We start from the raw sequence: 27,602 nt of genomic DNA, 5'->3' as shown, positions 1-27,602 counted from the left end.
TCTCCAAATGCAGAGGAAATCAATACATCCTGCCTGGGGTCTAGACCCTTTGTAGCTAGAAGTAGCCAGCAGCAAGCTCAAAATTTCTTTGAAGTCTCATGCTTTAATCTTTAAAATTTATGCAAATTTAGCTTTCTACTCCATAATATGAAAGTAAAAAAGTAATCCTTTAAACTACTTGACATAAAATAAAATTTAAGCTCCAGGAAGACCTTCTGTTAACCCCTCTCGTGTCCCCTTCTGAGCTGCTGGGTGCCACTCCAGGGATCCCCACACCTCAGTTGGAGAAGGTTAGCATTGCACTGTGGTACGTCTCAGTTAAATTCTCTGAGAAACCTTCCAGGTATAGAGCAACCTGTTGCTTGGTCAATTCTCAATCACAGAAGTCTTTCTAACAGAGAGTAGAATCCTTATTCCTTTGTAGACAAATCCTAGATTGGTCTTTGTTGATTCTTCATGGAGATCTTTGAGTGACATCTGTCTGGCAAGAAGTTCAGGGATTAGACCTTGTGATTTGTAAACTTTATTTTTTAGAAGCAAATGTCATCTTTCGGATGAATTTGCTCTTGGAACTCTAATTTATAAACCAGTTAGAAGGGAAGACACTCTAGTTGCCGTAGGGGCAGAGGTTCTGCGTGCATGGTGCCCTTGCCTGAGGGTCCACCATGAAGCCCAGAGTTCTGCCCAAGGAGCCTTGGACCTCATTCAGAGCACCCATTTTATGGATGGGGAGATTAAAGTCAGAGAGCTCAGAAGACTTGTCTGAGTTGACCCAGCTGACTAGGGACAAAGCCAGGAGTAGACCTTAAGAATGAAGTCTACCAAATTCTTCAAGGTCCCTTGAAGGCCCTTGTGGTTTTCTTGTCATGTGAACTGATTTCTTAACCACTCTAGAGGTTCTGGAGGGTTAGGGAATGGGAATGGTGAAGAGGCCTCCTGCCAGGGGCCTTCCACGGTGAGGAGAAGTATCTGTGGCAGCTAAAAGCCTAGCTCTTTCCCAGGTACATATTGGTGATATTTAAAAGGTTGAATGAGGCCATTTAAACTATTGATGTGTTAGGATGCATTGGGATGCAGGAAAGGGCTTTGCATGGAGAAGTCAACCAGGGCCCCAAGGAGGACATGGTCAAGGGACTCAGTCAGATCACTGCACGCCCCCTCAGCCCAGGTGTGGGAGGCATGTGGGAGTGACATTGCATAACCACCATGAAAATGTTCTGGGTCGCCTCTGAAAATCTGCTGACTCCAGTTAAAGCTGGCCTTGTGCTGACTTTCATATGGGAGCCTTGGTGAGTTCCTTTTGGTTTTATTCTATTTCTCAGAAAGCTTGGAGTGGCTTTTAAACTTTGATGAAGATATGAACCACTCCACAATCTAGTTTTACTAATCAGTCATCTCTCATTTTTCAATTAATCACTGTAGCACCAATAAACACTATTACAAAGCAGCCCAGTATCTAATCCCCCAATTCTCCCACTCTGGAGGATTTTATGGCCAAAGGGAATTATTCCCACCTCCATCATTCAAGAGAGAAGGGCTGTCTGCTCATTCTATTGCCATCATCATTCCGTGTTGCCGGGCCAACCACATTCTGATGATTGACACTGAATGCCACCGCGAGGCAATGTCACCAGTCCAGCCCCAGGCAGGCCACACAGTGGGTGATGGACAGGGACAACTAAGTCTCTCTCCCTCAGAGATCCTCAGCCACCTAGATCTCTTCCCCAGAGGCAGTCTTTGCTACAACTATCTTGTGTATGTGTCCAGAGATAATCTATGCATTTACAAATCTTTATGAATATTCACATACACACATTGATTCTTTTGTCCCCACAGAATGGTAACCTACTCTACATATAGTGTGTGGTTTGCCTTTTTTAAAATGTCATGACATAATGTGGAGATCATTCCATGTCAGCAGGTAGTGCTCCTTCATCCACGGCTGCATAATTGTCCAACATCATCTCTTCATCTGGAAGTAGCCTGGGTGCCATCCACTTGTGGCCATTTGAGTTATCTCCTGTTTGATGTTGCTGTTGTTTTGTTTGCTGTTAGAGACAGATACGCATGTTGGCATGTGCATTCAGGTATTTCAGGAACCCCAAGGGAGGTTCTTTGCTCAGTCAAAGGGAACAGACATTAAATGTGATGGGGGATACTTGCAAATTACCTTCCACCGAGGTGGTCTCATTTTACACTCCCAGAAGCAATGTACGAGATAACCAGCTGTGTGTTAGTAAATTTTTGGATTTACTGGATTTGACAAGTGAGAAATGACTTTACATTATAGTTTTAATAAGCCTTTCTGTCATGAATGAGCTTCTGCATTTTTCATATGATGTATTCTTTTATAGACTGCTTTTTAACTGGCATTTGGAAGAAGAGATACTGCCCAAAGATCAAGCAGTATGCAACTTATTTAGGAATCCCAATTATCTGATATCGGTTTTATTTCAGTTAGCTTATTTATCCTAATTAATATAGGATGCTCTGTATGGTGCTACATAAGAAATCAATTTTCCTGTTTTAGTGAATGTTTTCTTAAAACTGTCCCATCAATTTCAAATTTATAGGTATTAAATGTTTTTGAAAGATTTATTTATTATTATTATTATTTATTATTTATTTATTTATTTATTGTAGAGAGAAAGGGAGTGTGTGCATGCACATGTGTGCCCATGGTGGGGGGAGGGGCAAAGGACTAAGAGAATTCAGGCAGACTCCCTGCTGAGTGCAGAGCCCAATACAGGGCTCGATCCCACAACTCCGAGATTATGACTAAGCTGAAATCAAGCTTAACCAACTGAGCCAACCAAGCACCCTATTTATAGCTATTAAAATTTCAACACTGTTTTTGCAATCTCCCCTATACCAGAAGTTATTCTGCTGAAACATCAAATGGAAATTATGGAAATGTTACATTTCTTAGTTGTGATAGTCATATTGTAATTTTGTTTGGGGGAAAAAGAGTCTTTGCCTTTTAGAGATAACTACTGAAATATTTATGGAATAATCCCAGAAAGGGCAGGTGGATAGTAGTGTAGAGGGAAAAACATTTGGTCATGAGTTCATAATTTTTGAGGCTGGACATGAGGTAGGCCTTATTCTGCTTTTTTTTATTTTTTATTTTTTATTTTTTATAAACATATATTTTTATCCCCAGGGGTACAGGTCTGTGAATCGCCAGGTTTACACTCTTCACAGCACTCACCAAAGCACATACCCCCACAATGTCCATAATCCCACCCCCCTTCTCTCAACCCCCCTTCCCCCAGCAACCCTCAGTTTGTTTTGTAAGATGAAGAGTCACTTATGGTTTGTCTCCCTCCCAATCCCATCTTGTTTCATTGATTCTTCTCCTACCCACTTAAGCCCCCATGTTGCATCACCACTTCCTCATATCAGGGAGATCATATGATAGTTGTCTTTCTCTGCTTGACTTATTTCGCTAAGCATGATATGCTCTAGTTCCATCCATGTTGTCACAAATGGCAAGATTTCATTTCTTTTGATGGCTGCATAGTATTCCATTGTGTATATATACCACATCTTCTTGATCCATTCATCTGTTGATGGACATCTAGGTTCTTTCCATAGTTTGGCTATTGTGGACATTGCTGCTATAAACATTCGGGTGCACGTGCCCCTTCGGATCACTACGTTTGTATCTTTAGGGTAAATACCCAGTAGTGCAATTGCTGGGTCATAGGGCAGTTCTATTTTCAACATTTTGAGGAACCTCCATGCTGTTTTCCAGAGTGGCTGCACCAGCTTGCATTCCCACCAACAGTGTAGGGGGGTTCCCCTTTCTCCGCATCCTCGCCAGCATCTGTCATTTCCTGACTTGTTGATTTTAGCCATTCTGACTGGTGTGAGGTGATATCTGCTTTTATACATGTTTAATCTTCTCCATAAAAATTGTAAAACTCAACAGGTAAGTATCAAGTTCCCATTATGTGCAAACCTTGGTGCTCTCCGCTGCAGAAATAGTTAATAAGTGCAAAGGGCCTGTCTGCTTGTTCTCAGCAACAAGCCCAGTGCCTAGGACATTGCCTGCACATAGTAGGTGTTCAGTACATACCTGTCCTAAAATCTGGCCCACCTTCTGCTTGCCTAAGGGCTGCTCTATTTTCTGTTCCCAGAACAGCAGCCCTGATGCAGCACTCCATGGACGAACAACGAACCAATTGCTACAGAACTAAAGAAAGGCAAAGGCCCATTCATTTAAAGGGCAGGGAGGTGCTTCTGTGGAGGTGATGGCTACTGGCATTGGGGTTCCTGAGACAAAGGACACTCACCCCATCCAAAACATTTCCTAGCAAACCAAAATTGCTTCTTTAATTTAACACAGGTTATTTCTTTTAAAAGCCTGGTGTAAGGAGTTGCTAATAGTAAGAACTCAAAAGGCTGTAGGGGGGGTCAAGAAACCTTCTCAGAACACATCCCAATCCCCATCTGCTTTTACGAGCCTGCTTTGTTCAGAGTCCGGCATGACATCATGCCCAGTAATGTGCTTAATCAGTGCTCTCTCGTGAGGAAGAAGAGATGTTGTCATAGAAAGAAGAAAGTCACAACTAGGAAGCTATCAAAGGAAATGTCAGGAATTCAGGGTGATAGATTAGTCCTGTGGGTATGTTTGAGTGATTAGTTAACTCAGAGGCGGGGAAAATCATGAATTTTAATGTTTGCATGCAGGTGTTAGTATAGTTGCCTCAGAATGGAAGAAAAAAGGATTAGAAGGGGAAAAAAAAGCTAGTCCCATCTTTACTAGAAGAAAACTCTTTTGAGGAACCGTCAATGTTACATTACAAACACCATTCAAATCTACCAAATGGGCCAGATGTTTGCTCAAACACTGCATGTCACCAGCTGCCCATTGCTACAGATGAGGCATTTCTGCTGACGCCTGTGTAACCCGCAAGCACATTTCAGAGTGTTGATTCTTTTGATTCCATTTAACACTTATGTGTCATCATAATTAGATACCATAAATATACATGACACCATGCAATAAATAAAATTGCCTGGCTTTCATTCTAAGAGGGGAGGAGGCTGTGTTTATTACCTGGGGAGACAGGATGTCTAATATCCATTTTGCATTCTTCGTAAATGTCACCCCTCTCTCGCTGGAAGCTCTAGATGGCTTTATGCTCCCCAAGCCTCATCCCTTCAACACAGCACAGACTTTGGGGGCTACTAGAGATCGCTGAGCCCCAGGTTTTAAGGCAGGCCTGAACCAAAAATCAGGCGGATACAATTCAGAGGAATCCAAATAGTTCTAAATGAAGTCAAACCATTCTATTTGACAACAGACCAAAAGTTCTTTAGAGGTCACATAACGGGCAGGTGTCAGTGTAAAAGGAACTAGTTAAATGGAAGCGAATCAGCTTCTTTCAAAACAGACATCTTCCAGAGATGCATTTCTTTTTCCTCTGAAAGAAAGCTGATTCAGTACCATTCACCTATTAAGAAGGCAGCACAATTATTTGTATCTGCATCTATAAAAACCAAGTGTCTCTGCCTTCCACAAAAACCCGAGCATGTGTTTGCCAGAGTGAAAAGCAGGGCAAGAGGTAAAGGGAGAGGAAAAAATCCCACGCAATCGGGTTCGTCAGTCACGAGTACCTAAATGAACTGGCTGGCGTATGATCCCCTCCCTGGGCAGAGGCAGGGGGCCCTTCCAGTCTTATCCACCAAGACCCCTTATAACAGAGCGTCTTTATTTCAGAGCACAGACCACATTTGATGGCTTTGCAAATACTAGAGTCAGAGGCTTCCTGACACCCAGTGTTTTGGCTTTTTAGCGTGTAAATAAACGAGTGCTCCAAGTGAGTAAATCTCTGTGTGCTGAGTTTACAATCTTGTCTTTCAGAAATATCGACAGTACATGGCAGGACTTCTGGCTCCTCCTTATGGTGTTATGGAAACGGGCTCTAACAATGACAGTAAGTGAAAAATGTGAACATTTTGTATCTAAAAATTTGTCGTGTGGTATGTGTTTTCGTGTGACAAAAATTATGCCCTACACCAGTTTGACAGAGTAAGTCTCCAGACTCTTCTGTGGATAAACAGACCTGCCAGCCCACACTTGAGTTATTTTTAAAAAATTGTTCACATGGTATTATTTTGTGGTCCTTGCTGATTGAGGGAAGGATGCTCTGATACCAGTTGGAACTTCATACTTAAAATGCTTTCTCAGAATCTCTTCGTTTTATGTTGAAATCTAGTGGTTCTGTCTATTTTAAAAATGGGATTTATGAAATGTATTTGTCTCAGTCACATCCAGACACCTGAAAGCGCAACCTCTTGCTATTTGGATGCTTTTGGTCAAGGAGAAAAGCAGGGCGAGCCGTTATTGATTCTTCACACATCATGGCCTCCTCTCACTCCAGGCCTTTTATGTGACCAGTCTCTCACTGATCATAAAAGACAGGAAGTTTTCCTCTGTGATATCCCTTTCTCATGGCTGCCCACTCGATTCAAAGAAATCCTGTGTCCTGAGTCTCTCTGTTCAAGTGTGTTGAGAGCATCTTTTTAGCGCTCCTGACTGGCCCTGAGTCTTGCTTGTTGCCGAGTCCCTGTTTTGCGCTCTTGGATGTATATGCATAGCAGGATACCCAGTGCTGAGGGTTTTGGAGCGGTTAGACACTGTGATGAGCTAACCAGGCAGTGCCTCCACACCAGGACTCTTCTGAGTAAGAGTCCCCCTTCAGATCTTCTCTCTAGTTCCCCTAGTTCCCACTCATTGCCAGGCTTGTCACTCCAAGGTGACCCCCCTCTCTACAAGATCATAAGTGAGCTTCCTCACGTTCACTGCCCTTTAAGTTATAGCTTCTGTGTAGCCTCTGGCCTCTCTCTCTCAGTTTCTCTTCCGTCCTTGGGGTGGGGTGGGGGGGCGGGAGGAAGACAGGTCTCCCTTTCCGTTCCTTTCCTTTCCTTTCCCTTCCTTTCTTCCTTTCCTTCCCTCCCATGTTCTTGATTTTTCTTTCCTGGTTGATGTAAGGATGACCAGCTCATGAAGAGTCCTTGACTTGAAAGCCCAGCTGTGCTGTCTTCTATCTGTGTGACCTCAGGCAAGGCACTTGACTTCTCTGTGCCTCGGTTTCATCACAAGATTGTTGTGAGGATTGAAGGAAGCCAAGCATGTCAAGTGTTTAGAGGGTGCCAGGCATGGAGTGAGCACCACTGTGGTGTTAGCTATTATTTCCTCACCACTGGTCACTCTTAACCCCTCCAACTCTGGCTTCTGCCCTATACGTCTTGACTCAAACCATCTAAAGACTCCAGTGACCAACCAGTGCCAGGCTCTGTCATTACCATTCCCCATCTCTCTGACTTTGAGTATGACTTTCCATGTGCAGGCTCCCTTCTTTCTGAGTTCCCAGGCTCCACCCCGCAGCCTTATCCTGGTTTTCTGGTATCTCTCTGGCCACATGTGTTTGGTTTCTTCCAAAGTACCTCTTCCTGTCAGTTTAGGTATTATCCAAGAGTCCAGTCTTGGCTGTTATACTTTCCCCATGACCATCCTTTCTTACAGTGGATACAAACTTCCTGAACCAATACCTCTGTTTGATTCTTCCCATGGCAGCCAAGCTTTCCAGAAGACTGCTGGTTCTCTTTCCGCCTGGATGTTCTGCTGGTCTCTTAAATTCACAGTGTCAACAACAGAACACATCCTTATTCCCACAAAGCCCATCCCTCCTCCTGAAAGCCACATTTCGATTCCTACCTGTACTGTTCTTCTCCCATAACAGCCTCTAAACCTCAACCATTTTATGTTTTTTTTAAAGATTTTATTTCTTTATCTGTCAGAGAGAAAGAGAGAGGGAGTGAGGAAGCACAAGCAGGGGGAGTGGCAGGAGAGAGGAAGAAGGAGGCTCCCCGCTGAGCAGGGAGCCTGATGTGGTGCTTGATTCTAGGACCCCAGGATCATGACCTAAGCCAAAGGCAGATGTTTAACCAACTGAGCCACCCAAGAGTCCCTAAACCTTAACCTTTTTAGAGTCCTTCCTTATGTCACCTCCATGCACTGAGGCTAATCACCCATCTGGTCCTTTGCTCCTTCCTTTGCAGGGTTCATGTTTTTCCTTTCTGTTCCTTCTGCAGCCACTTGGCCAAAGGCCTCATCACTCCTGACCTGAGGACAAGAATGACTCAGCTGGCTGAGTCTTCAGTATTTCACCTTTGGTCTATCCTACACCTGACTTATACCTGACTTAGACAGAACTTTTTAAATTTACTTTGTATTGTGAAAAATTTCAAACATACAGAATGACAGAGTTAACATCCGTGTCTTCATCACTTTAATTACCATTAGTATTTTAATACTTAAATCTGATTTGTTTATTAATAACAATATGCACTAATATTTTAATTTTTATATTTGCCTTATTTCCTTCTTCTACTCACATACACACATTTCACCGCAAATACTTCAGCAGATAGTTTTGAAAATAAAGACTTTTCCATACACAACCCTAACACCATTATCACACCTGATATAACTGATCTGACTTTCCTTAATCACATCATCTACTGAGTCCATACTCCGATTTTCTCCTCTGAATGTCTTTGCTCAAACTGCACCTTGAGGACCATGCTCTTGCATCTGATTTTTATGTTTTAAGTGTCTTTTCATTTTGAACAGACCCCTCCCCAGCTTTTTTCTGGTCCTATCACTCTGTTGCTCGAAACATTTTAACGATTGCACATTGCCTACCATGAAAGGTGAAATTCCAAGACTGCTAATGCCTTACCCCAACATTCAAGTTCCTGCATATCCCCAAATCATCTTTTCAGTGTTATTTCTCTGTAAATATCCTAATCTCCAGCCACTCAGATATGGTGATTTGTGCTATGTATTTATCTTATTGAAACTCCTAGAAAGGAAGCTTCTGTTACACTCTGTATCTCCTCATACAATCAACTCTGGTCTTTTCAAATGGTTGTTGACCAAGTGGATCAAATAATGGACGGATGGCTGGGACTCAAAGTTTCAGAGTGCTGATATTAGGCCACCCTTACTGCTTCTGACAGATTTGGGAAATGATGGCGAACCTGCCCATTAAGATTCTGTCTGTCACCCTGCTTCCTGCCTAGGATTTTTATGTCCTGGGACTATCCCAGTGTGGGAGTCAGACTTTAACTAGGGAATGTTTCCAGATAGTCTCTTCCATTCTTACCCTTTCTATGTATTATACTACTGTCTATTAAAATGGGCATTCAATTCTTCTAAAGCCAGTAGTATACATCTTGTGTACCCCATTATTAAACACAGAATGTGCTGTTAACTCAGAATTTGGAGCTACTTTATTTTTATGTCACAAACCACTTCAAACTACCCTGAGGGTGAGCCATACAGACAAACCACCTGTGGTTCCGTTTCTCGGTGGAAAGCCACTTAGCCCACTGCGCTGGAGGCATTAAGCTCTATGGGGCTGTGGGCCTTCCTGTGTGGCCACCCTGATCATGTTCGTCAGAGTCAACAGCCCCAAAGGAAGTACAAAGGACCAGGGCCTGCCTGTAGCTCACAGTATGTTCATAAATGAATGAACAAATGCATAAATGGATGAATGGTGAACTTTCTCACTGAGAAAACTGGGACACCCCTGGAAACAGACCCAGCCAGGCTCAGATCTGACTTCAGAGAAGCAGGAATTTGCTTTGCCCCAAATGGAAGTTGTGTTCTGGTGGTTTTTATGTAGGGCTTAAAGCTAGGTTTACAGCCTGGAGCATGGTGAGGTGGTCTGAAATATAAAAAATACGGTATGTGCCACTTAAGAGTTGACATGTCTGTTCCAAATTCTGAGTGTTCTGTGCCCAGCATAGAGGAATTAGTTGTTTGCATGGTGTAAATGAATCAGAGATGGATTTTTACCTCTGGCAAAGTAAAGCATATGGTAGAAAAACAAAATAAGCATGAGATTTTGTTGTCTGGCACACAGCCCTGCTCCTGATTCATTCATTTACTTATGTGCAAATTTTGGTGGGTGCTGCTATTTTTCTAAGCAGCATTATGTAAGTTTTGATGGAAACACAAATTAGAAACACCCGAATTTTACTTTGTTTGATTCAGCAAAGGACTTCAGCTCCATTTTACAGATTAATCTTAAAATTCATGCTCTTTCTCTCTCTTTTTCTTCCTCTAGGGATTCCTGACAAGGAGAACGTGAGTAGCACTCTCTCTGCCTAGCCTCTAAAAACTGTCCTAAGGTAAAAAAAATAATAATAATAATAATCATGGTAACCCTACCAGTACAGAGAGCTCTGCATCCACATTCAACAGAGCAATAAATATTTGTCTAATCTTATTCTGGCATCTTGGTGAGTCCCATTGAAATATGAGGGGGGAGAAGGTCAACTGCTCTGACATGGTCGTCACATGTCCTTGATGTTAACTAGTCTGCAGAAAGGTTATTCTAGGGGCAAAGAGTACAAATACTAAGGGTTTTTCTTTTTCCCATGATGTAAACAAGCAAGTGAGCAAATCATTGCTTTAATAACATAAAAAAATTCATTGTTTTTCCTCAGTGGGAATACGAGATATGAAATACGGGTTCCGTTGATTTGATAATGTATCCAAGCTGCATGAAAGTCAGTATTTCCCTATGGAAGCTAAAATAAGTAATTGCTCTAATCGTTAAGGGCAGTCAGGTAAGAGAGTAGGTGTAGGACAAACTTTTCACCAAGAACCAGTACCGAGTGCAGATTCCAAGGATGGTAGTGGTGTAGTGGCATCGGCTTTGCATGCAAATAAGAATATGAATTATATATTAACTGGAATCTTAATTTACTCAACAACCTAGAAGGGTTAATGGTGGAAGAGTATATGGTGACTGATTTGAAGCGGTGCTTGGTGGCTCTCAGATGCGTCCCCTTTCATTATGTTCCTCTATTGCTGTACCCAAGTGGCAACATTACAGAATCATTACAGAATGTTCTATTTTCCTTTCCCTGCTTTTAGTCCTGTGTCTGTGGACAGAGATACTGATTTCATTCAATTCAGATTATTTCTGTATCCCTTTTCAGAGATCAAACTCTGGTTTTCCTTAGGTCTCCTTTCCATAATGTTGGCTTCAAGGGCCTACTGAGATTCTGGCCCACTGTTGTACCATCACAAATTTGGGTTCCAGACCCAGCAATGTCACTATGAATGTTATACCAAAATTTCACGTGGCTTGGTTCGGGCAGACGATTTCAGTTCTAGGCTATGGGACCTCATAAGCGACTTGGCTCCTTGAAACATCCTTGCCTCATCTTTAATTGTGGATGTTAGTCATGACCACCTAAGTGGCCATTATAAATATTGAATGGGATAATCTGTGGAAAGCATAGAGACTAGTCCAACAGAGCTCATAAATGTTAAGACTATTACTGTAATTATTATCTTGTCAAGATCTGTATCATTTTCTCGAGATCTTTCCTCCTCTGAAAAATGTCGTACCCTTTTATGAAGTAACTATCCTCTTGTTTATGGTTTTCCTCAAAATACCTTTCTTCAATGAACTTTTCCATTGATCTTTTGCCATTTAAAAAAAAAAATGTCTATATGTTGAACAAAGCTCTAGATAATCAGGTTCAAAGAAAGACAAAGCTTAAAGTCTATAGTAACAGACTCATCCTGCCATGATTTTGGATACGGATGTCCCAAAGCACTCCAAAACAAATAATACATGGATCACTAGCCAAGGAAAGAGGATGAAAGAGCCTGGTGCTTCCTCATCAAGGAACCATCAGCGATGTGGAAGGCACACACAGAATGGCCAAGCCCTAGGACGTCTAAAATGTTCTAGGCTTCAAAAGGAAGCTCTGTCTCTCTTAGGTCCCTCATGACCTTTAGATTAGACCTCCCCACAGAGGGACAACAGGCACAATGTTCTGAGCAGAGGCCTACCAGCTGTCATCCTGAGGCTCACTTTGTAACAAAAATAGGAATTTGAAGTTTATGGGAAGTTAGATATATTGAGTTGTTAGCATGTTGCCCTGTAAGATTTAGGGGGCAGGCCAGGCTGTCTCCCCTATATTATTCATTATATATGTTCATTTGTATTTGTTTGGGTCATTCATTCTATGTCAAATTCTCTAGCAAACAGAAAAGCACCCTCTTTCTCTCTCCGCAAATAGCATGGATGTAATATCACCATGAGCTATTAAGAAAGCTCTCCAATGCCATCAGTCAAAGTAAAGCAAATGAGATGAAAGACTTTCGAGAATAGAGTTGAAGCTCTAGAAAGATAAAAAGAAGCCTAAGAGCCTTAAAGTGGGTGTTAATTGGAATTTTTCCTTTATAAGAGACAAGTTGTGTTATGATGATTTCTTTTATCCTTTACCTTCTTTAACTACATGCTGGGAAATCTTATATTCCCTTTATGTTTCTAAATAGCAATAATATGCCTGTGGACTGAAATAAAAGCACTTAGACTATTGTTTCAGTGTCCAAACAGCTTCTTTGTGGAGAGAATATATTCTCCTCTCCAGCTCCTACCTTTGATTTCGTTAATCACCATGTTTAACTTTTAACCAAATATGCAGGCATCAGTAAGTGGGGTTTAACTGCCTTGCCAGCTCTGTTTTATTTCCAGATGCAGCCTCACCTTACAAAAAAGGAACTTTCTTTCTTGTTCATAAATTGCGCTTGTGTAGAAACAAATGGGCTGGCAGTTAACTTGCTACATTATTTTGTTTACTACTTGCTGTAATTGATAGAGACATCATTTAGCTTGATATGACACAGGATACTGGAACCTATAAACTAATGGGTAAAATATTAGAAAAATGACCATTGCAACAATAAAGTAAGTAGACTATTTTGATAACGTTATGAGTGTTTGGGGCTGTTGGTTGTACAAAAGAAATTATTCTCTTTGGTGTGTTCCAGTTGTGTTTTTTCCGTCTTCTGTATATGCCTTATCAGATGACCATGTTTAACACAGATGCTAAAAATCACAATTACAAGAAAGCTTCCTAGTTGAATGTTACAGTGGCCCTTTGGCAAAATGAGCTAGTCTATGATTTTCTGCTACTTCTGTAGATTTTATTCCTGTTGTGCTTCATCCTTTTGACAGACGATTGCTATGGAGTTACGTAGTTTTAGAAGTTTATCCTTTTCTTCCTCAGTGTAGAAAGAGCCAGAAAATAGGCTCAGGAATATATTACAAAATAATCCCATTTCCATATTTATAAACATCTAGTTTCCAAAAGGATCAGTTGAGGTCCCCATTTTTTAAGGCAGTTATAGCACTGACAGTGTGATTAGTGAGGTTCCTACTAAGTGTGGAAGAGTACCTTCCCATCGTAAAACACTAGTTGATCCAGCAATTCAATCAATTATGGAAAAATCCCAAGTGTCCATGGACTGATGAATGCATAAAGAAGATATGGTGTGTGTATACACACACACACACACACACACACACATACACACGTGCTGGAATATTACTCAGCTGTAAAAGAGAATGAAATCTTGCTGTTTGCAACATGGTTGGAGCTAAAGTGTATAATAACCAAAACAAGTCAGTCAGAGAAAGACAAATGTGATTTCCCTTGTATGTATAATTTAAAAAACAAAAGAAATAAAGGGAAAACGAGAGAGAGAGAGAGACCAAAAAACAGACTCTTAACTCCTAAAGAAAAACTGATGAGTCCCAGAGGGGAGGTGAGTGCGAGGATGGGTCAAAGAGGTGATGGGGACTGAGGAGGGCACTGGCTGTGATTGCACCGGATATTGCATGGAAGTGTTGAATCCCTATATTGTACTATGGAAACTAACATTACACTGCATGTTAACTATCTGGAATTTGAGTAAAATCTTATCATCAATTCAGAACTCTAAGGTTTCCTAAGTACTGGAAGAACTGGGTGCTACCAATTAGTAATGGGCAAGCTCAGGAGTCTTGTAAAACTATTTGGTAGGTCTTATTTTAAGATGACTGAAATCAGCAGTTTGTCAAACCTTTAAAAATCATGGGTCATTTATATAAAGAAGAATTTTTAGAAATTATTATAAAGACACAGACTTTAAATGGCAGATGGGGAGGAAATAATTTACACAGCTGGAAAGTTCTCATTATGGAAAGGACAATAGGAGAATAAGAAGAGAGTAACTATTAGTGTCAAAAGGTTAGGAACGTTAGGCACTTCCAGGGAATATAATAACATTTATTGCTACTCTTTTTTAAGGTTAAAGAAAACAAATTAAAACTTTTCCTACCTATTAAATAACAATATCTTATTTTACTATTATGCACTAGCTATAATTCTGGGCCAGATGAAGGAAACGGAAATTGTGCATCCTCAAACAAACTTAAAATAAAAAAACTTGGGGCGCCTGGGTGGCTCAGTGTGTTAAGCTGCTGCCTTCGGCTCAGGTCATGATCTCAGGGTCCTGGGATCGAGTACCGCATCGGGCTCTCTGCTCAGCAGGGAGCCTGTTCCTCCTCTCTCTCTCTCTGCCTGCCTCTCTGCCTACTTGTGATCTCTCTCTGTCAAATAAATAAGTAAAATCTTTAAAAAATAAAATAAAATAAAAAAAACTTAGTGAAACCCATAAAAACCCTGTAAAACCTTTTAACTCCAGCTTTAGAACACCTACTGAATTCAAACCAACAGTTTCTGGGAAACAGTTCTTAAAATCCTGCTTTTAAAACATGATTGATAACGCGTCCAGAGCTTATCAAGACATCTTGGCCGGAGTTCACAGGTTTACAACCCGCGGCTGATCCCGTCTGCTCCAGCGCGAGGACAGTTAGCTAGGAGTGCTCTTCCAGTGCGTCTGTAACCGGCCGAAGGCGGGAACCTCAACAGACAAGGGCAAACCAACCAACTGTGAAGGACAGAAAAATCCTAAGCCTGCTCATTTTGTTTTTGTTTTTTTTTGGTTTTGTTTTGTTTTTGAATTTTATTTCTTTTCAGTGTTCCAAAATTTATTGTTTATGCAGCACATCCACTGCTCCATGCAATACGTGCCCTCCACAATACCCACCAGGATACAAAATCAATGTAGAGAAGTGAGTTGCTTTCTCATTTTGCTTTTAAAGGACACACTGCTTACAGCCCAGGTGAAGATTAGATTTTGCAGTGTTGCTGGCTCGGTCCCTCCCGGTGTGGGGAGTATAAACACTCATTTCTTGAGCCGGCCTATGGGAACACGTAGCTGGGTGAGCCCACATTTACCCCACCCCACGTCCTGGAGAACACCAGCAACTTAATGTCGAAGGTGCCAAGGACAACATCAGCTCTTAGTCTCTGAAGAAATGTTTGTTTTTGTGTTTGTGAGCTATGTATTTTATAGGGCAGAATGCCCTTGCTGAGTCTCTTCCTGCTTTTTTGTTCCATCTGTTCCTCTGCTCTATTACAAAGCTGATGGTGCCATCTCTCTCTCTCTCTCTAGCTCCTGCAGTGGTGCAGTGATTGAATATTTAAGATGAGGCATAGTTGCCCTTAATCTAAATAGTGAATAGTAAATGTGGGTAACAGCCTAAAAACCTCATCCCTCTGGTATCAGTTAAGCCATGTGTTTGTTGCATCTGAATGTTACCGGCAGTGTTCCCAAGGCCTGCTTACTCTGAGTTTGGGGGGCGACATGGCACATCTTGGGCTGTCCTGGGGTGCTGGTTCGTTAGTATATTTTAGAATTACTTTCCTGAGATTATGAATTACACTTGCTGATTATTTCAGTGCTCTCCTTTCGGTTTCTCTACAGTTTTTAGGGTTTTTTTTGTTTTGTTTTGTTTTGTTTTTAATGGAGTAGAACTTTTCACTGTCGCAATGCTGGTGGTTTTCTAGGATTGCATGAGTTTTTCCTTGTTTTACCCAGCTGGGGGTCCGTACCTCCTCTCAGGTTTCTGTGTAATCAGAATTTGACTTCCACAAAATACCGTGGAGAACCCAGGAGTGCTTAATTGTTAAAAATAGTGATAATAGAAGAAACGAGATTCCCCCGTCTCCCTAACCAACAGCTTCTTCTCTGCTCTCTTGAAAAAATGACACGGCCTTGAGATGAGGCCGCTCCCCACGGGGCCCTGCTGCTGAGAATTAGTTCCACTAGGTAGCAGGGGCAAGGAACACAATGTCATGTTAATGGTAATGTACAAGAGTGCTGATTTCAAAGTCATGGGAGAGTAGATTGCTGTCTCCAGAAATATTTTATCCTGTGCTGCAGGCAATTATGCTCATCACCAGTAACTTGGGGCTGCTGGCATGTTATCTCAATTGACGGTGAGAATAAATTAGATGGTATCATTTATGTTTGATGTATCTGAATTTTTATTGTTCTTCTTTTGAGAAATTGGAACCAAATTATTTGCAAAGTATGTCTTCTGTTTAGGAGAGCGATCTGTAGCATTCTCAGGTTGGATAAATTAATAGAGTGACTATGTGTCATTTAGGATTTGGTTTCTTTTCTAATAACAGTTCTGTGTCAGATAGCCTCCCCTGAGGCAATAGATATTAAAATATCCTGTGGTCATTCTCTTTACCTTTCAAAAAAATTACTTTGAAGGTAGATAAGTGATAGAGATGCACATATTCACATACATATATAAACACATACATAGGTATGTATGTAGGCATATATATTTAACTGTTTTCATTCTTCAAAATTTCCAGAAAACGAAATGATAAAACCACCTTTGCTAATATGATCTAGCATTGTTCAGAATTCTTATTGCCAGTTTTTTTAAGTGTTTAAACTCTGTTCACTTGAATTTAGCTTTATTTTTTATTTTCCTTTAAAGAATGACTCAAAAATACCCACAGAAACATACCATCTGTTTGGTTGAAAATCTTTAATTTAACAAACATGTAGTGATCGATCCCAAGCCCCTTGTGGTGCCACGAAAATAAAGAAAGCTTGGTTGTTTCCTTCAAGGAGTTAGAGCCCCTGGACAGAGGCAGACATGTGGACACAAGCGTGTAAGGACAAGTCATGGGCACACGTGGTCGGGAGAGTGTGGGACAAGCAGTTAAGCTCCGGAGTTCTTCAGCTGAGTTACAGTCCCAACTCTGCCACTTACTCACCCCAGGAAGGTAGACACGGTAGTTAAGCTTACTCTTCCCGTTCCCTCTACAGAGCGGAAGTGACCGTAGTGTCTTACCCTAGGGGGCTTCCAGAAGGACTAATGAAAAGATTTATCCCAAGTGCTTAGCCAGTGCTAAGTACCTGGTATATACTCAGAGGAGACACATGGCGGAGTTTGTGGGATTCTCCTTGGGGAGATGCGGAGGAGTTCAGAGCAGGCCTCGCAGAAGCAGCAATGCCTGTGTGCACTCCTGATGGAAAGGAGACGTTACCCAGGTGAAAGGGAAAGGATATTCCAGGCCAAGAGTATTGCATAAATAAAGGAACAGAGTACAAGAATTTTCTCTTTCAAGGCTAATTTCATCAGATCTAAAATAAAAAAACTTTTCATTATTTTAAAAGCTATATTTTGTACGATCCTTTTCAAGGTTCTCAAAACCCGGCTTCCAAGCTCCGAGTATTTTGGGAACCTAACAAAACATCATATATATTTTTTTTTAACTCTAAAACTTGATCTTTTTAAAATTGTAGATGGGGAATTAGTTTGAATTCGTTTTCCCTGCATTTGTACCTCCCAGTACCATGCCTTCTCTTTTAAAAATGACAGATCTAGATTGCTAATGTCTTTAGAGCCCATTGGTCACTCGGACCTCCAGCTCCTTTCTGCTTAATTGCCCAGTCAATGCTCCCACATTTCTGTGGTTCTCTTTTGTTCATCCCATTTCGCCCCCTGCCCCATGCACACACACCCTTCTCTTGAGTGGATCTCTCTGCAGGGCTTTCCATTGAATTTTGTCTTTTTATCTTTTTCACTTGTTGAGGTCATTTTAAATTTTATTCCACTTCTCCAAAGGGCCAGCCATCCCCAGCCAGTTGGGTATCATTGTCAAAATTATTAAGAATGCTTTTGAGTCCGTTTTCAAGGCATTAATAAGCATGTTAAATCTAGCAGCATTCAGCAGAGGACCTAACCTTGTGGAATTTAATTTGTTTGTGTTAATTTATTTGCATACATCATAAAATTATCCCATCTGGACATGAAAAAATAACATAGGAAAGCATACCATGAAAATACTGGGTAAAACAAGTGCTAAGTCATTAAATTAATGTGCTGCCTTTCACTTACTTGTAACGTGAGGGAAAAGGAAGGTGATAATTTTTTATCTCAGAAGACATTGGTAGGACTGAATTAGTACTTAGTCATTGTTTTAGTCTGTGTCCCCAAAAGTGCCTAAGTTTCTGTCCCTGACACTTGACAGCCTGCGACAGGACACAAATACGTCCCTTACCTCCATGACCTGGTTTCCTCATCAAGAACATGGTGATCCCTGACCTACCACAGTAAAAGAATTGTTGGGAGATCAAATAAGATAAGGCAGGCGGAAAATTCCAAAACTCCATAGCGCTCAAATCTAAAACAGATTAAGTTTCCCTGGAGTTTGATTCTAAACAAGATCACACCCTGGTCTGTCGTCTCGGCCCTCATCTCTCCAGCCTGGATAGGAGATCCCTGAGGTTGGCAGTAGGTTCTGATTTGGTTTTGTTTTGTTTTGTTTTTAAGATTTTATTTGTTCACATATTCACTAATTAATTTATTTATTTAGGTAGTGCAACAGGGGAGGGGGAGAGGGGGAGAGAGGATCCCAGGCAAACTTCACCCTGAGTATAGAGATCCAAGCAGGGCTCCGTCTCACGACCCTGAGATCATGACCCAAGCTGAAATCACGGGTGGGACGCCCAACCAACTGAGCCATCCAGGCACCCCAAGGGGAGCTTGGGTTCTGGGGAAGCATTATAGAGGTCCTCTTGAATCCTGTTAGGACTTAGTCCAATGCTCAGTTCTAGGAAGACTTCAGGATGCCAAATGGAAAGTCATTCATTTTAATGTCCATATAATTTGGCTCAGCCAGGAGGATGAAAAATTCCCATGTCACACCAAGTGCTCACTCAGTGCTGTAACTTGATAGCCTGGTTCCAAACAAAGTGAGGAAACCACACCCAGAGTTGACTACAAAGATGGACCAGGATAGACTAAGAACAGGAAAATGAAGATAAGCTGGAGAAGAGGCCTGGCCTGTTTGGGGGACACAGCAGAGCATCATGGATGTTTTCACGGCCGCCTATCCTGGACCTTCTAGTTTTAGGGTATGTGAGGTTTTTAAATATGTTTCACCAATTCTTCCGCTCAAAGTATGAAAGCATTGCAATGTAAGACTGCCTCATAAAGGCATTTGCAATATAAATGCAAAAATAGCTCTGTCATTCAACAAGAAATTATTTTAAGTGACTGAAACAGGTAATGGTGGGTCTTCTGCCCAACCTCCCCCCCTTCCCTTAGGCTTTGTGTTTTCTCTCAGTGCTGGCTGGTTTAATCAGAAAAACACTTGGGCTCCCTCTGGTGGCCATACCGGTGTTTCTGCACGTCTAACCTGAGAGCTGAAGTTTTAGTTGTGTCGCATGTAATGTTTGGATGAAAGTGAAAGTGATAATATGAACAGTAAATATTATTTTCTTTTGTAAGATGACTAGCACTTGGAAGCCTCCAAATTAGTCAAAGTATCCAATTCATGCACTCACCCATTTATGTCTCCTCATCCAATATGTGATATTGTTGAAACTTGACTTTCTTAAAAAAAGAGGTATCTGGTCTGTAAGTCCATAGAAAGATACTGAGTGCCAATCCTGTACATCAAACAGATTTTCCCAAGAAGTGATTCTATTAGGTAGCAAGTTTTTGTAGAATGCTGCCTGTGTATTAGACCAGCATTAGTCTTTGTAGGAGCCAATCTGCTACTTACCATTTTGAAAAACTATGACCACATTCTTTTTTAGCAGTTAGTAATATTATATTATTTCTTTTTCTCCTTTAAATCATATTCCTGCTCTGTTCACTCCACAGAATTTTATCCTATTGTAATATTTTTTGTTCCAGACAAGGTTACTTTTTAATTGTCTCAATGTGTTAGTTAATATACAGATTCAATCATGGTAACAAAGGCTCACATGTAACAGTGTCTTAAAATAAGAAGATAATTTTTCTTCATATCAGCTGTCCCAGTGTGAGCTGTCAGGGATTAAAAGGCACCTCCATGTTGTAATGCATTTTTATGACTGAAAGTTTCTTATTGATTACCCTCTTACACTTTCATGTATCAAAAAGAAGTATATACGTTTAAATTTAAGGGTTTTGAAATTTCTTATGACTCTAATTATCTATTAAAATATTTCTTCTGGCTTGAGTTATGACAGTAGTTGTACACAACTGTCAAAACTAATTTTTTTATATTTTTATAAAAAATTATTAAATATTAAGGTAAATTATTATTGGAAATGCTTCATTGAATGACTTGGATGCTTTTTAAAAAAACGAGTTCGTTATCTATCTGCAATAAATTTAACTAATTGTGTTCTTCGTCATGGATATTATATATGTAGCACTGGGAAAGATCATTCATATAAATCAGTAGATGAAAAGGAAATAGTTTTACATAGCAAGGGCACTGAATTCTTTGACTCCTAGGCAGCTAGGGTGGTACCTCCTGGAGAGAGAGATGGTGGAGTAGTCACAGGAGGGCTGTGGGAAGTGTTGCATTCTGGATAGATTGTGAAAATAAGAGTGATGGATTAACCACGAGGTGAGAGAGAAGGAGAGGAGTTAAGGATGACTTCAGGGTTTAGGATCTGACCATGTGGAAGTATGCAGTCACCAACAACTCCAACAGGGAAAGCTGAGGACAGAGGGGTCTTGGAGATCCAGTTTGAAAGTCACTGTCACTAGAAAGCATGCAGGATTATAGGTAGGCTTTTGTTGTGTTCCTCTGTCCAGTCAATAGTTAATGATAATAAACATCAGAGAGTGAAAATGAGATTAGATGTTGAGTATTTATACTGAGTAACATGTGCCTGGGGCATGAATAAAATTAGAATGTATCTTAAAAAAATAAAAATAATGAGGCAAAAATTAGTAAGGGTTTTATTAAGTTCATCTTCCCCCCTCTGTTATATTTTGTAGATTTTAGGAGAATTTATGTGTGTAAGTAAACTCTGTGTACAACAGCATATATCACCTTTCAAATTAATAAAAGGTTGATTTATGGGCTATATCAAGTACAAATAGTAAATGAATCAAGCTAACAAAGCATCGCTTAATAGACATCCTCAGGGACCTAATATAATGAATAGGTAGAGGGATGTTATTTGTAACTGAGCCCACAAATTATTTCTATATGAATCAGTGATTTTAAATGGCTATGGCCTTCCTGAAACAATTTGTTTTCTTAATTAGTTTAATCATTCTCTTTTTATAGTTTCTTATACTACTAAATGAGTTAATAACCCCCTTTTTCTTAAATAAATTAATTTTATCAGCCTAGCCACAAATATCCAATTACTAAAGCTTGAAGGATTGAAATAATGCCATAATAGGAGGAAAATGATCATATTTTGTGCAATCCTTTTAAAATCAACTAACATTTAGTAAGTGCCTACTATGTGCCATGCAGGCACATGCTTTGGCTCTACAGAAATGAAATCCAATAAAACTAATTCTTGACTTCAAAGACCAAAACAGCCCAACAGCCTAAACAGCTTAGGAGAAAAATAGGTAAACATGTAATTATATTAGAATGGAGTACTGAGAGAGATGGGAATTAAGGCTAAAATCCTCTGAGCATTCTAAGAGCCATGTCACTGGAACACAAAGGATTTCCGAAAAAATGTTTCATTATTCACCCCCCAACATTCTCCCTCTTCACAAGAATGTAGTAACTAAATTACTGTGTAACTCCGGACTAGGTGAACTACAGGTAACAGAAATCCACATCAAGCCACCTCAAAAACAAACAAGAGGGCAAGTTGAGGACTCACATCCCTAGTCCATGAGAGGCACAAGTGTGGAGCTGGCCCTCTGCTAATAGAAGCCAAGGGCTCTACTTCTTTCTGCTTCTCCCCAAGCCTGGAAACATGGCCTCCACTGGTCCCTAGTTCTTTCCCCGCAGCTATAGTTAGAAAACCTTGGAGAAAGACACTGACTGATCTAGTAGTGTAGGTGAGGCGGCCCTTTACCCCGACTCTGAGCAGTGTGGGTGAGATACCACTGTGGGCTCGGGTCTGAAGATGGGGTGAAGGTCTGTGCCCAGAAGAAGAGGGAACAGGAAATGGTAGCTGTTCACCTCTCCCTCTCAGGGAGGCACATTCAGCTGACTGCTAAGAAATCAGTCCTCTTCCTTTAGTGTACTCAGATAACAACATAATGCAATCAATATCTCATTTGGGGTTAGTCTTCATCCCTTGTTTATGAAGAAATAGGACAGAAGCACTTACGAGAATAATGTTGACATCACATCTTGCAATAGCTTTGATTGCAATGAGCATTGTGCTTTAGAAATTCCATGCATTCCATTCAGTCAGAAGCATAATTTCTTTTTCACTGTCTTCTTAACATGTATGGTGTGGAAATTAACAAGATTTGATCTTGTTAAGTCTTTTGAGCTACTTAGATGTGGGTTCTGAACCAGTAGATGACATAAGCAATCCCATTCGTCCTAGAATATTACAAGGATTCTTCCTTTTTTCTATCTATTTGATTTTAACTCCTTAAATCATATGAGCCAAATTTACATTCAGATGATTCATTGAGGCTTATATTGTGTGCCTAAAAGGAAATGTTTATGCCAAGAGTCTCAAATGAAGTCTAGTGAAAGAGTGAATTTTTAAAATAATGGTTATCTTTCACTGATCATAAATGTAATAATGCTTATGTTGAATATTTGGAAACATAAATGTATTTTTAAAAATCTCCCATGGATGCCACCAGCCAGAGCTCTGTGTGTTTCTATATTTAACATACAGAAACAAATATACATATAGAAACAAAATTCAGTTCACACTGCGTAGTTTCATAGTCTACTTTTTTTAGTCAAGTTTTTTAGCAAATTTTATTATCTAACATTGTCTCAACCATATTGGGAATGAATTTACTCTGCAAATGATTTATTTTTTCCAGTTATCTATATCTTGTCAAGGTTAGGTTTCACACCATCCCCTTCCCGTTTCTGGAATTATTTTTAGTTATCTTGCTGTTGTTCTTCCTTCATTTTTGATGTTCTAAGATTCCCTCTGGTATTATTTCCCTTCTGTCTGAAGAACTTCCTTTAGAAATTCTTATAGAACAGGTCTGGTGGATATTAATTCTCCTAAATTTTCCTTCATCTGAGAATGTCTTTATTTTACCTTCATTCCTAAAGGATATTTTCACTGGATAGAGAATTATGGGTTGACAGTTTTCAATCTTTAAGCATTTTCTAATGAACCAATATTGTTACATTAATGTTAGCTGAAGTCCATTGTTTACATATCTCCCTCTTTTTTTTTTTTTTAAGATTTTATTTATTTGACAGAAAGAGAGAGACAGAAAGAGAAGGAACACAAGCAGGGGGAGGGGGAGAGGGAAAAGCAAGCTCCCGGCTGAGCAGGGAGCCAACAGTGGGGCTCAGTCCCAGGACCCCTGGGATCATGCCCTGAGCCAAAGACAGACACATAACAGACTGAGTCACCCAGGCGCCCCTCTCCTTTGTTTTATGTGGTGTCCTTTTTCTGTTCCGGGATCCCATCCCAGATACCACTTTACATTTAGTGATGATGTCTCCTTGGGCTCTTTTTGGATGCTATGGTCTCTCAGATTTTCCTTGCTGTTGATGACTCTGACAGATTTGAGGAATAATGACCAGGCATTTTAGAGAACGTCCCTCAGCTGGGATTTGTCCGATATTTTTTTCAGATTAGACTCGGATTACGGATTTTTGGGGAAAGACCACAGAGATATAGTCCATTTTCATCATGTCATATTAAGAATACATGCTATCAATTTGATTTACCATTGACTTTGATTACCTGGTTAAAGTAGTATTTTCCCAATTTCTCCAGTGTAAAGTCACTCTCCTCCCAACCCATTTCCATACTGAAATCTTTTGAAGGAAATCACCGTGAACAGCCCACACTGTAGTATAAGAAATTATATACTACCTCCTTGATAGTGAACACCAACATCAATTATTTGGAATTGTTCTGCATGGAAGATTTGTTTCTCCTCTCACATTACTTAATTAAGTAAGTCATTCCGTTATTTATTTGTATCAGTTTGGCCTCATGAGTATCTATTTTATACTTTGGGTTATAATCCATTACTACTATATTTCTATACTTATTTTGTTTCTCAGATTTTTTCAGTTTTGGCAATTAGGAGATCTTTTGATTGGCTCCTGTGTTTCCTTAACATACTCCCATGATTGTGTTTTGTTTCATTTTGTGATTTTAGGCACTTCCTTACTTCCTGACACAACTAGATGCTTGTATATTCCTTGCCCCATCTTGGCAACTGCCATTGTGCCAAAGATTTTTGGTTCCTTTTATTGAAGAATGGTATTAGAAACCAAGATCTGGGTGGTAGGTGTGCTTGTTGCTACTGAGATGCCATTGTTTTTATATCCCTTCAACTGAGACGCCAAGGAAATAGGGTTTACTAACCTGTGCATATACACAAATTTTTAAATATTTGTATGTGTACCTATATCTAGCTACTCATGAGTTCACACTCATTTCTCTAATTCTAATCCATTAGCACATGGATCAGTCCTTGCCTATCTGTACTTCCCACTGCAACAGTGAGAAATTTGACCCAAACTCTCTGCCATCTATTTGTCTAATTCCAGCATATATGTATAGTGGTTTTAGACTGATTACCTGTAACCCATGAAAAACATACTTTATCAACTAGAATAGAGTGCTCATATACAGAGTGTTTTGCATTTAGTTTTACATAATCCAGTCATTTTGAAATGATTTAAGTCAACACCTTCCCCACCTCCCTCACCCCACTCCCTTCAGTGAGATTATGTCATGCATTTTTATGATCATCAAATTCTTTTTGTCACAGTCTGCATTCCATCCTGGGATTCCTAACTTCCTAATGATTTTTTTTTTTTACCCTGCATATATTGTTTTACTCCATGTGCTGTAAAGTTCTGTGGGTTTTGACAAATGCATAGTATTATGTATCCTATAGAATAGTCGCCCATGCTTTCCCTGTCCATCACTCCATATCCGAAGCCATGGCTATCACTAATTTGTTTATTCTCTCTATAATTTTACCTTTTTCAGAAAGCCAAATAAATGGCATGATATAGTAGGTAGTCTTTTCAGCCTGGCCTCTTTCACTTCGCAGCATATATTTAAGATTCCATATTTTTGGATGGTTTGATAGTTCATTTCAGCAAGTGTTTCACACTCACATCCAAAGTCAGACTAGTCACATTTCAAGGGCTCAGTTGTCACTTCTAGGACCAGCTCACAGCTATTCCAGCACCTAATAGTGGGTCTGGCACATCTTGCTGAGATGAAAGTATGAGGAAGTCAGGAAAAAGGAAAAGAATGCATGCTAAAGCAGAGAAAGTGGATTGGGCAAAACCCCCAAAATGGAAGAGTTTTGGTGTATTTGAGGGATTGGAAAACATGCTCAGCAACAGGAGCAAGGGGGAGAATGGTGGAAATGAAGCTGGAGAGAAAGGGAAGAGGCAAAAGTATGAAGAAGATTTTAAACAGCATTAGGAAGTCTGGATTTGTTCCAAGAAGAATAGGGAGCCATTACATGTTTTAAATAGAAAAGCTACATGATCAAGATTGGCTCTTTTTAAAAATCAGCATACTTTATGGGGCAGATGGGCAAGGGCATTTCCCCCACAAGGCAGTAAGGGTGGTGGCTAACCAGAAGGTTTATTTACCAGAACTGCCCACCTGCTGGTCATATGGCCCTTAGCCTCAGTTTCGTTATCTGTGAAATGGGAATGTTAAGAGTACCTTCTTCAGAGGGACATTGTGAGTATTCCGTAAGATAATTCATGTGACTGATTTATTTTACATAGGCTAATATTCTCCAGCTCCATCCCTGTTGGTGCAATTGGCAAGATTTCATAAGGCAGTCAGAGAAACACAATACCATGTGATTTCACTCATATGTGGAATTTAAGGAATAAAACAGCAAGCAAAGGGGGAAAAAAGAGAGATAAAGAGAGAAAAGAAAACCAAGAAACAGATTCTTAACTATAGAGAACAAACTGATGGTTACTAGAGGGGAAGTGGGTAGGGATATGGGTAACAACTTAAAAAACAAACAAACAAACAAACAAATTTACTATTACCATATGACCTCCCTTGCAGAAAGGTAATTCACATGAAGCACTGAGCACATAGCATTCAATAAATACTTGTTCTTATCTTCCCCTGAGATTGGAGTAGTCTCTTGTAGGATGAAGCTACAAACCTTCCTTCTTTCTCTTCTTTACTAGGCTCCTATTCTGGAGGACCCTAAGCAGATAAGAAGAGAAAAGAATGGAACAGCTTCCCTTACCCCACAACCCCAAGTCAGAAAAGAAACCCACTTTCATTATCTTGTCCTTCACCCCAGTTTGTGATTACTTTTATATCCTGAGAACATTTTGCATATGAACTGTAGAGTCTCAGTGTTTTCTCTGCTCTATACCTTCACGAAGATTTCCTATGGGCTCCTTTTTAAAAAATACTGTAAGATCACCGAGGCTTAAACTGCTAATGATAATTAGAGAGAACTAATTCTCAAAATGGCTGTCTAAGTAAGAAAAAGCAATGATACTACCAACTAATAACAGATCAGTTGTTTATGGTGTGTTCAGGCATAATGAACCACCCAGGACATTTGACTTGCAGTTTTGAAATAAGATAATTTAGTACAGGATTAAATCACATGCAGAGTGTTTCCCTCACTTCTTGCAAAAACATGTGAACAGCTGAGGCTGTACCCTTCCTTCCTTCCTTCCTTCCTTTCCTGCTACTACACCCTCCTCTGCATTCTGGAGGGTCCCCCACTGTGTAAAAAGAATGAAACTTTCATGGGCGCCTGGGTGGCTCAGTGGGTTAAGCCTCTGCCTTCAGCTCAGGTCATGATCCCAGGGTCCTGGGATCGAGTCCCGCATTGGGCTCTCTGCTCAGCAGGGAGCCTGCTTCCCCCGTCTCTCTCTGCCTGCGTCTCTGTCTATTTGTGATTGCTCTCTCTCTCTGTGTGTGTCAAATAAATAAATAAAATCTTTAAATTAAAAAAAAAAAAAAAGAATGAAACTTTCAGGCTTTACTCAGAAGAGATTTACTGTAAAATGCAGTCTACGAGGGCGCCTGGGTAGGCTCAGTTGGTTAAGCGTCTGATTCTTGATTTTGGCTCAGGTCACGATCTCAGGGTCTGAGATGGAGCCCCTGTAGTCTCCCTGCTAAGCAGGAGGACTGCTTGAGACTCTCTCTCCCGCTCTGCCCTTCCCTGCCCCACACTCTGTCTCTAAGATAAATAAATCTTTAAAATGCAGCCTACCATTTCTTTAATTTTAAGCGGCACCGAGCAGAGATTTGTAGTGTTTCTAATGCCAGGTAGACATTGAGACCAGAAACCGGGTAGGCTGTGGAGTCCTCTCTTACTGTCTTGGGTGGGTGCCCAGAACAGGCCTGCGTTCCCCCTACAGCAAGTCGTGACCACGTTCCCACACTTAGGCTGTTCTATTTCATAGTT

The 27,602-nt window shown here is 40.4% G+C and overlaps 1 protein-coding gene and 1 long non-coding RNA gene across 13 annotated transcripts in view; one reads left to right on the top strand and one right to left on the bottom strand.

Annotated features, from left to right (window-relative positions):
* RAPGEF4 (Rap guanine nucleotide exchange factor 4) overlaps nucleotides 1-27,602 on the top strand; it is a 301,768-nt gene that overhangs the window by 172,816 nt on the left and 101,350 nt on the right. For all 12 annotated transcript variants that reach the window (XR_009351882.1, XR_009351885.1, XR_009351884.1 and 9 more), the window contains 2 exons: nucleotides 5,873-5,945; nucleotides 10,149-10,168. Coding sequence is in view for 9 of the 12 variants with exons in the window: in XM_059167024.1 (XP_059023007.1) it covers nucleotides 5,873-5,945; nucleotides 10,149-10,168 (93 nt within the window). In the remaining 3 variants the exon portion in view is untranslated. The remainder of the gene's footprint in view (nucleotides 1-5,872; nucleotides 5,946-10,148; nucleotides 10,169-27,602) is intronic.
* On the bottom strand, nucleotides 118-27,535 carry LOC131827089 (uncharacterized). The gene is made up of 3 exons (XR_009351886.1): nucleotides 27,408-27,535; nucleotides 26,206-26,377; nucleotides 118-481 (listed from the first exon to the last, which is right to left on the bottom strand). It is a non-coding gene; the product is annotated as an uncharacterized LOC131827089 (long non-coding RNA).

The sequence above is a fragment of the Mustela lutreola genome, chromosome 3 (assembly GCF_030435805.1).
Source record: "Mustela lutreola isolate mMusLut2 chromosome 3, mMusLut2.pri, whole genome shotgun sequence".
NCBI lineage: Eukaryota > Metazoa > Chordata > Mammalia > Carnivora > Mustelidae > Mustela > Mustela lutreola.
Note: the sequence above shows the minus strand (reverse complement) of the source record. Positions and strands in the feature narration are given on the sequence as shown.